The sequence below is a fragment of the Megascapheus bottae genome, chromosome 30 (genome assembly GCF_031878675.1).
Source record: "Megascapheus bottae isolate mThoBot1 chromosome 30, mThoBot2.hap1, whole genome shotgun sequence".
Classification (NCBI taxonomy): Eukaryota; Metazoa; Chordata; class Mammalia; order Rodentia; family Geomyidae; genus Megascapheus; species Megascapheus bottae.
This window is the reverse complement of record NC_143538.1, coordinates 11,551,762-11,567,933: the sequence shown is the minus strand read 5'-3', so window position 1 is coordinate 11,567,933 and position 16,172 is coordinate 11,551,762. Positions and strand designations below refer to the sequence as shown.

Sequence of the window (16,172 nt, the reverse complement as noted above, 5' to 3'; positions counted from 1 at the left end):
ATGTTTTCTATTATACTGAAGTGGTTCTGAAGATTCATTTTGAATTCCTGTAGTCTTTTGTAAAAAGCAGCTAGGAGGGCTGGGAGTTTGGCCTAGTGGTTAAAGTGCTTGCCTAGCAGGCATGAAGACCCGGGTTCGATTCCTCGGTACCACATACATAGAAAAAAGCCAGAAGTGGTGCTGAGGCTCAAGTGGTAGAGCTCTAGCCTTGAGAAAGTCCAAGGACAGTGCTCAGGCCCTGAGCTCAAGCCCAGGACTGGCCAAAAAAAAAAAGCAGCTAGGAGAAAAAACTAACATTTGAAAATGAAACATTACATAATATCAACCTAGTAATAATACAAGAATTATTGCGCATGCACACATAACACTTCTTCCACTGTAAACTCTAGAAACATGACTATTTTCTAAGGCATGAGTCCTGTGACCACTGCCTTTGTACATAGTGCATGCAGGACATTAACTACACTGTACTGTACAGACAGGTTGGGCCAACAAAGCTTCAGTGCCGAATGCTGTTCAGTTGAAAACAAAACTTTTTTTTTTTTTTTTTTTTAAAAAAAAAGGGAAGAACTGGGCTGGGAACATAGCCTAGCGGCAGTGCTCACCTAGCATGCATGAAGCTCTGGGTTCGATTCCTCCATACCACATACACAGAAAATGCCAGAAGTAGCACGGTGGCTCAGATAGCAGAGCACTGAACTGGAGCAAAAAGTATTCAAGGACAGTGTCCAGGCCCTGACTGGCAAGCCCCAGGACTGACAAAAAGAAAAGGGGAGGGGGATAAACAAATCCACAAGCAGCACTTAGGTGAGTAACACCAACTAACAGTTAAAGGTCCTCTCAAAAGCACTCATCCCACCTATTTCTAAGCCTGTAGGCAGAGGTATGTTTGCCTCAGGCTGGAAGAGCTTTCCTGCAGGGTGCTTATCACTGCATAAAGCATCTGCAACCCATGGAAACGAAAACTGCTACAGATAAACAAAACTGCTAAAGCATGACCCGGGGATTACTTCATTTCCTATTAAGCTATAAGTGGAACACATCCCATCCGGACCTCTTCTGAGGATAGAACAATCAAGACTTTGTTTTATCAGTTATCCAAAAAGGAACCCCAAAAGAGCTTGCTGGACCAGCCACACCCAGTCCCACAGATGTCATCCTGTTAAAGCAGTCAGTGATGGAAAATAAGTAATAATGTCCTCACTTCTCAACTTGGCATCAAGGTATTTAAGAATCTGGTGTCCTTTTCTTCTTTTTGAGTGGATATCCAAGTTAAGGGAAACTTTTGTCTGCAGATATTCTCATAGGAGAGAGGAGTGTGTAGAAAAGTATACAGCCACTGCTTTTGGTGGTCTGATGCCAGATGGTATATTTGGGGAAATGCCTCTATATGTACAAGAGTGTTAAAGGGGATAATTAATGCGAAAAATGTGATCTCCTATATTCCAGCCTATACCTCTAAAGCTGCTAACACTCTTCTGCCACCCCACCCCACTCTCCCCTGGACCATTACCATATCCCTTTGTTAAACGACAGCTACCGTCTTTTTGCTCTACCCAGATGAAAATCTTGTACAGGGACAAGGAGAAACTACCTCAGTGAGTTCAGGTCTTCCTCTGACAGGCAAGGTAAAAACACAGGATTTGGGCCCCAGACAGCTGAGGCACTGCCGTGGGATTTAGGCCTCGGGCTTCAGCCCAAGGCTCGGCACCTAGGACTCAGTGCAGGTTTGGGCAGCAGTACAAGGTTCTGGCCCTGTGTGGTATCATTCTTCTTGCTTTCCCTGGTCTACCACCTGCGCTCTGCTGCCAGCTGCTGCCTGCTGTCAGCTCTACCCAGGCTACTCGGCTTGCTAGTCTTCCTACTGTCCTGATGATAGGGCATTTCCTCCTTGCCTCTCTGTTGCTGTTAAACAGAAAACCTTTACTGGAACCTGATGTTTTCACATCAGAGGGGTAGCAAGAGGGGCTTACAGCCCCCAGTGCTCACAAAGTGAACTGAGCAGGTGGGAGAAGGAAAGAACAAGCATGCCTACACAGAGCACTGCAGTCACCTCAAGTTGGCATCAGCCATGATATGAGAACCCACATTTCACAGCAAATTATATTCTTGTAACTGGCATCTCACAAATAGTTTAAATGCAGTATTTTACGGCAAAACTTGATCTGTCTTCCCATTAAATAGTGCAAAGGTGAGTTTAGTTTCAAAGAGAACAGTTTTATCACCAAAAATTTTTTTATTAAATATTACCATATATTATTTTAAAAACATGCAAATAATTCAAAGACAAAATAGGAGGTCAAAATCTCTACCTGTCACCCAAGGGGTTCACATTTTTACTTAATAAAAGGGAAAGAAGCCAGGCACGGTAGCTGCAGTTCTAGCTGCTTAGGAGGCTGAGATCTGAGGACTGTGGTTCAAAGCCATCCCCGGGCACTAAAGACTATGAGACTCTTATCTCTAATTAAGCATTAGAAAACTGAAAGTGGCGCTGTGGCCCAAGGGTGGTAACCTTGAGCTGAATAGCTCAAGGACAGTGCCCAGGCCCAGAGATCAAGCCCCACAACTGACCGAAAAAAGGGGGAAAGGGGATTTGACGGGGCACTGGATCCCTAACTATTCAGGAGGCTGAGATCTGAGGATTGCAATCAAAGTCAATTCAGGCAGGAAATCCATGAGACTCTATCTCCAATTAACCGTCAGAAAACTAGAAGTAGCACTGTGGTTCAAAGTGGTAAAATGCTAGCCTTGAGCAAATATAATAGCTCAGGGACAGTGCCCAGACCCTGAGTTCAAGCCCCACAACCAACAGATACACACACAAAAGTTTGGGATTTCTTTTTTTTTTTTTTGCCAGTCCTGGGCTTGAGCTCAGGGCCTAAGCTCTGTCCTTGGACTTTCTCAAGGCTAGAGCTCTACCACTTGAGCCTCAGCACCACTTCTGGCTTTTTTCTATGTCTGTGGTACCGAGGAATCGAACCCAGGTCTTCATGCCTGCTAGGCAAGCACTTTAACCACTAGGCCAAACTCCCTGCCCACACAAAAGGTTTTTAAATAGGGAGAGCCAGGCACTGGTGGCTCATGCCTGTAATCCCAGCTACTTAGGAAGCTGAAATCACAGTTCAAAGCCAGCCCAGGCTGAAAAGTCCCCATGAGACTCTTATCTCTCATTAACCACCAGAAAACTGGAAGGGGTGCTATGGCTCAAAGTGGTAGAGGGCTAGCCTTGAGCAGGAAAGCTCAGAGATGGTGCCTAGGCCATGAGTTCAAGTCCCATGACTGACAAAAAAAGGTGGAGTGTGAAGAGAATTATAACCTATTTTTTGCTTCCATACGAAGATACTGTAAAGGCAAAACATACTGTAAATCACCTTGACAACTTTATAATCTCTCTAGGTTCTTATTACAAAGTGTTCAGAAACAGTGGAGCGGGGAATAGGAAGCAAGTATAATTTCAGTATTTGAAGTGAAAGGTTTGTTTTAGAATGCCATTTACAAATATCTCCTTTCCCAGGACCTCCAGGATATTGAAACAAAAACCATATAATGAATGATTGTTGTCCTTAATGTACTATGTTGTCTCTCATCTCCTTTGCTGTCCCTTGGTTATCTCATATTGGTATAGTATCTCACTTTGTTATCTGATATATTGAATTTATTTGTACTTGGATATTTGAAATTTGATAGGGAAGGGGGGAAAACCAAGACGGGTGGGGGCTGTGAGGAGGAGGGAAATGGGTACCAAGACATGTGAAAGGGTATCAATGTATGTGAATTAATACACCTTCTATCTGGCAAATATCATGTAACCCTTTTACTAATTACAATAAAAAAAAAGAAAAAAAAAACAAAAAAACAAATATCTCCTTTCCAACTTATCTGTAGGAACTATTATAAGATAAAAGGTTACAGTCCAACACCAGAAGTAGCTGCCTTTTGAAGGTCAATCAATCATCTGGTTTTAGTAAGGACTAAAATGTTACAAAATAGTGACAGTGAAATATGTACAGAGAACTCAAAGAAAAGTCAGAACCAGCAATCTGGATAAAGCATGGCCTTAAAGGCAAGAGCAAGGCACAAAGCGCTTTTTCTTCTCACAGTCAGCCCAAATGACTAGGAATTGCAGAGCTAGTCCACACGTAAGCAGAAAGGATACACAGACGTGGCTATCAGAAGCAGCTGCTGCGAAAAGCCAGTGCACAATTAGCCAGTAACCGGGATGCACAAAGCATTGTACAGACTTTCCATCAAAAGAAATCTTGATTAATCCAACTGCCCTCAGCAGACAGGAAATCTGAGGCTATCATTACTACTAACTGACGCACAGAAATCATCAAAGGTAGTTCTGGAAGGAGACACAGGCTCCTGCTCCAGGCTATGAATTCAATTCAAGAAGCCAGAGACTCCTTTTGCATTTATTTAATAAAAAAGGGGGGAGGGGGGAGAGAATGGATACATACACACATACCTTTCTAGAAGACTGGCTTCTGAAAACCAGAATGAATTTCAATTCACCAAAAAGGCTGGTAAGGACTTTTCTTTGAATACATCAAGTAAATAAAACAAAAGCTTTGTCTCTCCCTTAGTTAGCCCTCTAGGCAAGAACAGGAAGAAAATAACAAATATAAACAAAATACATAATGTGTAAAAGCCAAGAAGTACAGCCCAGGTGCCTGCAGCTTACTATAATCCTAGCTATACAAGAGGATGACAGCTGGAGGACTGAGGTTTGAAGGCAGCCTGAGCAAAAAGTCTGCAAACCTCTCTCTCTCTCCAAAATAACTAGAAAAATGCTGGGATGGAGGTATGACACATGTGGTAGAGGAGCAGCCTTGAAGCATGAGGCCCTGAGTTCAAACCCTAGGGGGGTGAGGGGGAGTTGGAAGTACAGCAATGATCATTCCACAATGACACTGAATGGCCCCTGCTGGAGGGAGTACGCCTCAAACTCCAGATGAGCCTTTCTGATATGGTATCTATCCATCACAGGAAACAAGGTGGCTGGAGCTTTACATTGCCAAACAGGGTATCTAATATACTGCAGAAAGGAAACCGACATCTATCCTGACCACTCTCTTTTATTTCCTTTTCCTAGAAACTGGGGATGTGGGCTAACCCCTCTGCCTGACTAAAATTTTTAAATCCTACATTTCCCAAAATCATTTTTGCCCAAGAATAAATTGTCATAATAAGGCCAATTCTTGAATAGATTATAATTTCCACAATTCTGTAAGAACCAGATATAAAATAATTCCATATGAAATAACATGGGAGGGCCAGGAGTTTGGCCTAGTGGTTAAAGTGCTTGCCTAGCATGCATGAAGACCCGGGTTCGATTCCTTGGTACCACATATATAGAAAAAGCCTGAAGTGGTGCTGAGGCTCAAGTGGTAGAGCTCTAGCCTTGAGAAAATCCAAGGACAGTGCTCAGGCCCTGAGCTCAAGCCCAGAACTGGCAAAACAAACACACAAACAAACAAACAAAAAAAAAGAATTAACATGGGAATACAAAAACACAACTCAATTCAACACCAGGAAGGCCAGTTATTCAAAGTACTTCACTATCTTTCTAATTGTTTTAATCCAACTCAGATCTATAAAGTAGAAGCACTACAAAAAGTTGACAGTACCTAATTGTTCTCTAAAGGGAAATAGTTAAAACTGTTGATATTTTTACGAATTCTCCATCAAGGGGCACTGTTCTTAATTTTGATGAAAATATGTCAATGGTTAACTTTAAACTCAAGTGAGAAAGCTCATCTACAGACGCTAACCACCAACTTTCTGATAATGGGTCAGGCCAAGAGATAAGCACTGCAGCTATCTAGTAAGTGCTACTAAAGATCCCACTCAAGATACGTACCAGGAGCAATGGTCTCCAACGTGTCAGCGCTGACTTTCCGAGTACTTGTATAATGATGGAGGGTGGAACCCGAAAATACCAAGTAAAACACTACATCATCTTCAACTTTGTCCTCCTCAGCAAGCAGTACTGTAACAACACAATCGCCCTAGGAAAGGAGAAGATTCAGCAAGTTTGATTAGCAAGGTCCTTCCTGGTGGGTTTTGTCACACTACCAAGGCAATTTCCAAGACATTCTCTATGGTAATTGCAATGTAACCCAACTCTATGAATAGAACTCACTCATCTGTGTTACCACTGCTCCAGTAATCAGAAGTCAAGAAATAACAGGATCCTTACAGAGACATTTGCTATATTTCTTTACCAATGATAGAAGTACCCTCGAGCCTGATCATTTTGTCAGGGTCCTAATTAAGTGTGCTGACAGATATTTCCTAGACTAAAATAGCACTTCTCAGATTTGTGATATTCTTACCCACTAAAACATTTCAAATGTCTTGTTACTGTAATAATTATTCGTTATTAATATGTTTAATAATACCTTTAACAATGAAAGCCCTTTTAGGGGTGATATAATCTCAGTAAAATGTAATTGTTAAGTTGTACTAATTAGGTAGAAAACTGGTCTATGCTAATTTAAAGCTATAAACTTTTTAAATAACTTATTGCTAAAAAATATGATTGCCATCATTCATTTTGGGCTTATGTTTCAAAATATAAACACGATATAAAACATTAATTTTATTGTATAAAAAGCTATATTTTGTTCTTTAAACATTGTTCTTTAATATATTTTACTTATTATTCAACATTTTATTGTTGGCATGAATTCTTACAGACCCATCTAGTAAACAAGTTTAATGACCTCAAACTAATGTGTTCGTTACTTTCCCTTCTGTTCTCATTACTACAATCTTCTATCATTCATCCATTCATGCTAAACAAGCACACAGTGCCCTGGGTTTAATATGCTATATCTCTGCTATCAAGCAAGTACTAGAATTACCAGGATAAATACTACCTGACCCTATGCCCTCTGGGAACAATGATAAGCATGCATGTAGACAGAATACCATGTGATAAATGTACCAACTTCTGTAGATAGACAGGTGGACATTCAATCTCTCCCTCTTATGAGGAACAACCAGGAAACTTGTATAGAGGAATGTCTTTGCCTAGAGGTGTTCCAGACTTAAAGCAGGTACATCTGCCATTAAACATACCATTACAGTGCTACTGGGAGAGAGTCTGCACTAGTTCATCTTTGTACACACTCAGCATCTAACAGGCCTGATGTACGCACGGCTTCACGGCTTTGCAAACACCAAAGAAGCACCAGCAGATGGCGCTCAATAAATATGTTGTATTCTCTAAAACGCAGAGAAACTTCTTCCCCCCTCGCCCCCCGACCAACAAAAAAAAAAAAAAAGAAGGAATACTTGAGACTTCAGGTGGTCAATGAATGAAATTACAGAAGTTTGGAAATTATTTAAAACATAGGGATTGTTTAATGAGAAATATTCCCTAAAAGGAGGTAAGTAGTTCAGGTTCAGACCACTAACTCAGTTTCTTAGTCAATTCTTGTTAAACAAACTGCAATTAGTTGGAGAGAGCTGGGTTTATTTTGGTGATTTCTTTATAAAAGGGAAAAGAAACCTAACCCCTCCCTCATGTCTTTCACATCTCTCTAGAACTTCTACAAAATTAGGTCAAGATTTAAAGGAACACTGGCCCTTCTGTAATAGGTAGGTAATACTCTGCTAATTCTTCAGATGAAGACCCCAAGACGCACATAACTGGTAAGTGGAAGAACATATATTTCAACACCTTAGCTATTCAGATCCCTCAACACATGCACTTTTCTCTACAGGGATTTCCCAAGTGTCATCCGAGAACCAGAAGCATTGCCTAGATTGTCTTAGAAAGGTAAGATTCTCGGCTCTGTCTCAAACCTCCTAAATCGGGGGCTCTGAAGACGTAGCCTAGCAATCTGTGTCATGCCTTTAGGTGATTTCAGAGCATACTAAATAGTTTTAATGTGCTTTCAGGTAACTCCAGAATATGCTATGTGTCTCTCCAAGGTTCTAGGAAACCAGTGGCTCCACAACGTTACACTAGTGCCTGTCCCCAAACAGTTCTTCCTAACACAACTTCCCAGGGTCTTGGTGTGACTTTAATAAAACCAACCAAGTCCTTCATTTTACAAATCCTGTGCAACACCCGCTTCCTTCCACCATGCAGGGCTGAGAATAGACATGGTAGCAATATATGTACTGATATCATCTGGAGCTCATGGCTTCAGACAAAAAGCCTGGTTTGATTTCTCTGCATGATTTTGCTGCATGAACTTATTGGCAAGTGACCCCAAGCTTCTTTATACTATCTCCTCATCTTTAAAATAGAGAAACTAATAGTTATAAAGTCATTAGGATGATTTTTAAGAGAGAATGAAAGTAGGACATAGAACATGGTGGGTAGTAGCAAGTGTTGAATACATGAAGACACTTGTAATTATCATTTTAACATATGTTTGTGCCAATTTCTATTACACATCATACTCCATATTTTAGACAAACTGGGGTTAAAAATCTCAGAACACCATTTCCTAAAATGCTCCTCTTTGCTATGTAGTCAAGAAAAAGAACTACTTTTATTTCTGAGACTTAGTAAGGTATGGACAATGGACGATCACACCTACAGATGTGGAGAAACCAAATAAATGTCCTACGACCTGAAAAACAGGGATTCATACCAGAAAAGACACTGGCTCTAAAGAAATAACTATAGGGCCGGGAGTTTGGCCTAGTGGTTAAAGAGCTTGCCTAGCATGCATGAAGACCCGGGTTCGATTCCTTGGCACCACATACATAGGAAAAAGCCGGAAGTGGTGCTGAGGCTCAAGTGGTAGAGCTCTAGCTTTGAGAAAGTCCAAGGACAGTGCTCAGGCCCTGAGCTCAAGCCCAGGACTGGCAAAAAAAAAAAAAAAAAGAAATAACTATAGCCACGGCTTCTTAAAATAATGCTGCCTGCAATCTCTTAATCATGCAAGATTGAATGAGTAGACAATGTGGGAATGCCATAGGTGACCAAGAGGAATTCTGTGTTCAATAAAAGTGGGTAAAGATCATTTCTGGCCTTTACTAAATTCAAGAAGATGACAGGGTTGGATACATGCCCACGACCAGACTGGTGGGTCTCAAGAACCAAAAAAGGAATGTATCACTGCCTTAGCAGGAAGATAAAACTCACATTTCCTTCTGTGGACAAAACAAAAAGACAGCTGAGAATCCACCCTGGCGGCCAGATGCTGTGTCTACCACATGGAGTCAGCAGTTAATCCAAACAGAGCTTTGTGAAGGTCACCAAGGATGCACAAGACCAACAGCTCTTTGTTGGTTAAAGAAAAAAAAAGTAAATAACAAAACTGAGAGTATAAGTGGTGTCCTTTCTACTTAAGGAAGGATAAGTACTCTAACCCCACATGAAAGTGTAATAAAGGAAACTACCAAACTCTCCAGAGAAATGTGTGGGAATAAGAAAATTACTGAAGATGTAAAACACTAGCCCATTAACCAATCTGTAATCTGTGTGCTTTCCAGAGAATGTAAGGTCTGTGTACCCTCAATATTCTATCTGAATGGAACCATTTATAGATTTCTGAACTGCGGGTTCAGTGGGCTGACTTGAAGAAACATGCTAATAGTCCATCTCAAGTAGCACAGCAAGTCCTTGTGTTATAACCAGTATACTAAAACTTTAAAATATATACCTTTCTGTTCACAATTTCTCCCTCTGAAAGTAAGAAAATAATCTTAATTCATAACTCTGTCAGATCAATAAAAGGAAACTACTTAGAAGGACACACACAGTTCTAAGTAGAGATGGAACATAGAAATCTTAGCCTATTTCTGCTTCTTTTAGTTCTGTTTTCCATGTAACATGAATCCAAAGGCTTTGACTAGAACAGAGCCTCTCTGAGGCCCCTATCCCAAGGGTCAAAGTGACACTGAGTGGCTTTAGAGGACTCTGACTCACAAAGTCCTCCTATGGGGTTTCACTGACTGATGCTCAGGTAAAAATGAGACCAACAAAAACAATCATTCCAAGTCCCTGCCCTCAAGACAAATACTACAGAGTAAATGAGAAAAGTTATGTGCACAAAGGTGACCTCAGTGTTGAAGGTGTTAAAATGAGAACTGTGCAAACTGTGGCTAAGAGGAGGGGGAGGAATGCTGGATTCCACAGGAGTGAGGGCTCAAACAAAGCCCCAAAAAGGACAAGTGGTAGGAAATTAATCCTGAAAGATGAGCAGTTTTCTCTGTGTGTGTGTGTGTGTGTGTGTGTGTGTGTGTGTGTGCGCGCGCACGCGCACATGTGTGTATGTGTGTGTATGCGTGTGTCTTGGGAACACAGAGCATGCATTTTGGAGCAAGCAGGAAATGCAGAACAGTTTTTCATGGCTGATCCTATTCTGCCTTTCTGTTCCTTAGGAAGACAGGGGACACACCTGGAGGAATGATGCCTATTCTAATAAATGGTCGTAAATGAGTGGCAGTCTTCTTTTGCACATTGTAAACAGAGAAGGGCAACTAGTGCCTGCCAGTTTTTCTTATGATGCTACTATGCTGTAAGAATGGTTGTTTCTGACTCCTCTCAGACGATGTGACAGGAAAAACAAAACACTGGTACTGAGGGGAAAAAAAGACAGGAAGAACAACATAATAAACCAGATCTGTCAGTGTTCTGGAAGTGTGTTTTCTAATTGGAATGGCTCTTCCTCTTGAAAATCTAATAATGTGGGTTTTATCCCAAACACATGGCAGGTAGTGATTATTATCCCATATATTATCATGGAGCATGCCTTGAAACAGAATTTTTTTTTTTTTTTTTGCCAGTCCTGGGCTTGAGCTCAGGGCCTGAGCACTGTCCTTGGACTTTCTCAAGGCTAGCGCTCTACCACTTGAGCCTCAGCACCACTTCCGGTTTTTTGCTATGTATGTGGGGTACCGAGGAATCGAACCCAGGTCTTCATGCATGCTAGGCAAGCACTCTACCACTAGGCCAAACTCCCCGGCCCCTTGAAACAGAATTTCTATCTGAGTACCTCGTCCAATACTTTTGAATTACTTTCTTTTTTCAGCATTTACTTTTGTAGGGAGAAGAAAAATGTCTTTTGCCTTTATTGAGGAAGCCCCAGAGATGGGTCTCACACACATACACACACACACACGCACACACGCACACACGCGCGCGCACACACACACACACACACACACACACACACACACACACACATCCCTCAGAGACATAAAAGGGTAAATTTAATCACTGAAGAATCTAAGACATGAACCCCAGTTTTCACTCTTTAAATGGGTCCTTATCAGTTTGGCTAGTGAATTTCAGCATTCAATATGAACCACTTTGGTCAAGGTTAGGCGCAGCAATCGCCTATACAATCTCCTCTAGAATGATAACAACACAGACCATTGACCACACAGTGCCCAAAGCCAAATGAAACACTTCAGAAAGCAGTGGAGGCAGGGAAGAACTATAAGGACTATAGTTATATTTTGTAGGTAAAATGTCTCAGTGTTCCAGGGTCTTGACCTGACTCTGACTGGTTTGGGGCTAATAAGTCACCATCTTTTTTTGGGGGGGGGAAGAAGGGGGGACTCAGTCATGGGACTTAAAACTCTGGGCCTGGGCGCTATCCCTGAGCTCTTCAGCTCAAGGCCCTACTCCTTGAGCCACTACATCACTCCCAGTTTTCTGAGATAGGAGTCTCACAGACTTTAGTGCCAGGACTGGCTTTGAACCGGTATCCTCAGATGTCAGCCTCCTGAGTAGCTAGGATTACAGGTGCGAGCCACCTAAGTGACTACGTTTTTGAGGTCCCTCTGGCATAAAGAATATAGCTATATACTTTCACTTCTTTAACTCTGTAACTTTATTTTGAATACTTCCAACTAAGAATGACATCAAATGATAAACTATTCTATTTGTACAAATCATAAAGATGTTCCTGCCATCAAAAAATTATCTTTGACTTATTAAGTTTTATCAAATATTTTTTTCTCTTAGTTAACTCAATTATTCCAACATACATATTGAAATTTCTCTGTATGCATACTCAAGTCTTAAATTCAAACCAACTAATGGCCTGCCTCCTGTATATGGGGGTAGGCTGTTTTCGTGTGTGTATTTTTTGTTTTGTTTTGTTGGGGAGGGGGGAAATATATTCTACTAGGTGACCAGGTCTATTATTATGAAATCACAGGCAAATCCCTGCCCCTGCTTCTCTTCTCCAAAGTCCAGGTGCTCTATCACCTGGGCTGGCGTTTTGCTCTCCATCCTATAACCTACTCACAGCCTCCAAACCAGTAGGGAAATTAACAGGCATGCATGCACTTAATCTTACCTGGCTTATCTTGATCATTTTATTTTGTTGTTTTTTTTTTTTTTTTTTTTGGTAGTACTGGGGTTTGAACTCAGGCCTTCACATTTGCCAGACACACATTATACATTAAGCCAGACCTCTCTAGCTCTTTTTAGTGCTGGTTATTTTTCAGGCAAGGTCTCACCATAGTCATCTGCCTATGTTTGGCCTCCTGTCACAGTTGGTATGATAGCATATACCAGGCTGCCACGCTCGCTATGTTGAGGTAGAGTCTTAGGGACCTCTCTACCTGGGGTTGCCTGTAACTACAATCCTTCTAATCTCAGGCTCCCAGGTTTCTGGGATGATGAGATGGAAGGGGTCTCCTATGTATGTCCTAGCTGGCCTTGAACCACAACCTTCAATCTGGGTTTCCTAAGTGGCTAGGATCATAAGCAGGAGCCACCAGTTCCTGGTTCCCCCAATCTCATTATTATTCAGTTTCTTCATTCTTCCAGAAGACTAGGTTTCAACTATCCTAAAATACAATGATTCCTGCGACTCATCAAATTTCTCCTCTCTCTCCAATCCACTCCCACATGCAGAGCTGACCTGAGGCCTTCACCTCCGTGTCAAGTGATGAAGCTTACACGACTCTCTCTGAAATATAAAACATGGCATTTAGCCTACTCATCCTATTTACTGACACCCACAGTTCCCCTGCACTTTGATTCTGAAAAAGAGACACAAAAGATTCTTTCCTCCTTTGGAAATCTAAAACTTTTGCTTCCTTTTCAGCTGTTATTCTGGGGGAGGATTTATTTACTGTCCCTGGTGTCTAGTTGCTGAGTCCAGTAGTTACTTTGTAGGAGTGATAATGGGGCTTATTCTATTTGTTTTCTAAATATTAACCTTTCATTCATGTGTTTGGTTTTTCTTTTACTATCGAGCCTTATGCTTCATCCTCTACCCTGACAAAGGGCTATGGTTGTTATCTTTACAATGAGAAGAGTTCTAGATCCAAAGGGTATGTAGATTCTGCTTACTAAAAATATTAACAGTCATGGGCCGGGAGTTTGGCCTAGTGGTTAAAGTGCTTGCCTAGCATGCACGAAGACCTGGGTTCAATTCCTCGGTACCACATACACAGAAAAAAGCCAGAAGTGGTGCTGAGGCTCAAGTAGTAGAGCTCTAGCCTTGAGAAAGTCCAAGGACAGTGCTCAGGCCCTGAGCTCAAGCCCAGGACTGGCAAAAAAAAAAAAAAAAAAAAATATTAACAGTCATATGATTTCCTGCAGACAAATAGCTCAGATCCTAAGTCCCATAAAGATTATAGAAAATCATGCAGGACTCTATAGAGTTGTTTAGACTGTGTTTTTAGCACATTGTCCTGGTAGGCATTTCACAGAGTACACCTCTAGAATGCCACTTTAACACAAAAGAGGCAATTTGTCTAGTCTCTACCCACTCCCAAAAATGAATTTCTTAGTTTAACCTGAACAGCTTTTCATTTACTTCACTCAATGAATGCTTAACTGACTTGCCTAGTGCTTCCATATTGCTATGTACCTTCTAGAAGCTCTAAGAAGGAAAAGAAATCCATCTGTTTTTCTCATTTCCTAGAGGACGCAATCCTTGCCTCATGGCCACTTCCTCCACTTTCAAAGCCAGCAGCAAGACATCTTCAAATCCCTGACCATCTTAACACATTCACTCACAAGAACCCCTATGATTACAATGAGTCACCCAAGTAATTGAAGGTAATATCCCATCTCAAGTCCCACAATGTAATTAATTATAAGAAGTCTCTTTTGCTGTGTAATGTAAACATAGACACAACTAGTAATTTCCTCTCTTTTAGAGGGAATTTTTTCATCCAGAGCTCCAAGGTAAACAGCACTTCTGCAATGACAGTATGCCACCTAGCTGCCACCCAGAGAAACTCACAAAAGCAGAAGGAAGACAGCCATTCTATTCTTACAGGAATGTATTGAAGGTAAAAACAGGAAGTTAATACAATTTGCAAGACAATTTTTTTCATCTGTGCATCCTGGCTAGTCTCCTTCAAAACCTTTATAGGCACCATTTGTTCCCAGCTCAGTCTATGCATGTCGTTGTCATTCAGCTAACGCAAAATTCCTGAAGTGTATGCCAGTTATGCCATGTGCACATGTATAAAACTTTCTTTGATATGTCTGTATCACATGAGAGTGGCCACTGATTATGACAAGTAAGTAATACATACAGGTAGAACACATAACAAATACAGTATTCAGGGAAGACACGATTATCAAGTATTAACATAATTTTCAATGAATGTGCCAAAATGACAATAATAAATTAAAAAAAAAACTACAGTATTTACTCACATATAATGGAGCTTGTTGTGGAGTAAGTTTCATGACCGAGGACACTGAAAAAGAAATACAAGATATAAATAAGAATAAACTTTAAAAAGATGTTACCAGAAATTAAAACAAAAGCAAAAACCTTTCAAAAGTCCAGCTCTACAATTACTGAGTATGGCTTTCCTTCGAGTTTGGGAAGGAGAAAGCACTAGGACTGCAGAATTACTTATATTCCAACTGAAAGCTTCCAAGAAGGGAGAGAGATTTGCTCATTGAAATATAAAGACAGAAAGAAGGCTTTTCTGTCACAGAAAATTTCAAAACCAAAAGGATATGTAAAGCAAATACCAAAGCAGAACTGATAGAATCAGTTGTGCCTTGACATAACCTCACAAACCCATAAAATGCAGCGTACCCAGGAAGCAAAGTCTCCCCACCATCCACTAGAGAGCTTGGGAGGCAACAGAAGGGAGGCCACAGCTTGCCTGGAACAGCTAGAAGTCAGTATCCTTCTCAAAACTAATGGCTGAATTCCCTGGTTATTTCTGTCACTAAATGAATTCTCACAAAAGAGCTTTAGAGACGCCTTCCAGGGTTGTATAAAAAATTTCTGAATAATAAGAATAGCATGTTCTCAAAAGTTGAACTTGGTGATTCACTAGGACTTCACAATGGCAAATCTTCTGCCAAACACTCTCAATGTGGACATTAGCCGATCTCATGCTCACTGGAGTCAAAGAGACCCAAATGACTTCATCATCATTTCATCTGAAGAAGTTTCTCATACATAATACATAAACCCATAAGGATCTATACTGTTAAAATAGTGATTTCGAAGTCCTCTTATGTTCATGTTTTGACAAGAAAAACTTAGGGTGTCTGTATAAGGAACACAACACCAAGTTATCTGAGTCTCTGTGGCTGCATTTGAGTAAGTGCCGTGACACTCACATGAATCTAAGGGAGCGCTAATGCCATCCAAACTGTGGGGAATCATGAACCCATCTCATCTAGATGTATTTCAAAGCCAGAACCCGTACAAGGTGTTCCAGTGCAGGCATTAAAGAGAGATGACAAAGTGTCAGTTCTCCCACACTGGCCAAGGAGACAGGCCACAGTTACACAGGCAACACAGGCTGACACAAAGAATAGTTGTCAAAAGCAATCAAAGCAATGATTAGAAGGGTCCAAAATTGGAGAGTTGTGATAATAAGTTCAGATGGCTTAGATTTCAACATTGACACACAAGGAGAAACAAAAAACTAAGAACTAACCTCCACAGAACTTTCTATTCTCTCCGTGTGTGTGTGTGTGTGTGTGTGTGTGTGTGTGTGTGTCTGTCTGTCTGTCTGTCTGTCATGGGGCTTGAACTCTGGGCCTGGTCACTGTCCCTGAGCTCTTCAGCTAAAGACTAGCTCCATCATTTCAGCTACAGCGCCACTTCCAAGGTTTTTTGCTAGTTAATTAGGGAGAAGAGTCTCAAGGACTCTCAAGGACTTTAGTGCTGGGGCTAGCTTTGAATCGTGATTCTCAAATCTCAGCCTCCTGAATAGCTAGGATTACAAGTGTGAGCCACCAGCTAAGT

At 41.1% G+C, this 16,172-nt stretch overlaps 1 protein-coding gene across 1 annotated transcript in view; it reads right to left on the bottom strand.

The window, feature by feature from the left end:
• The window catches only part of Akap13 (A-kinase anchoring protein 13), a 149,452-nt gene that overhangs the window by 103,512 nt on the left and 29,768 nt on the right, over positions 1-16,172 (bottom strand). The window contains exons 2-3 of the mRNA XM_090321513.1: positions 14,609-14,652; positions 5,864-6,011 (exon numbers count right to left, since the gene is read on the bottom strand). Coding sequence (XP_090177639.1) covers positions 5,864-6,011; positions 14,609-14,641 — 181 coding nt within the window. The 5' untranslated portion in view covers positions 14,642-14,652. The remainder of the gene's footprint in view (positions 1-5,863; positions 6,012-14,608; positions 14,653-16,172) is intronic.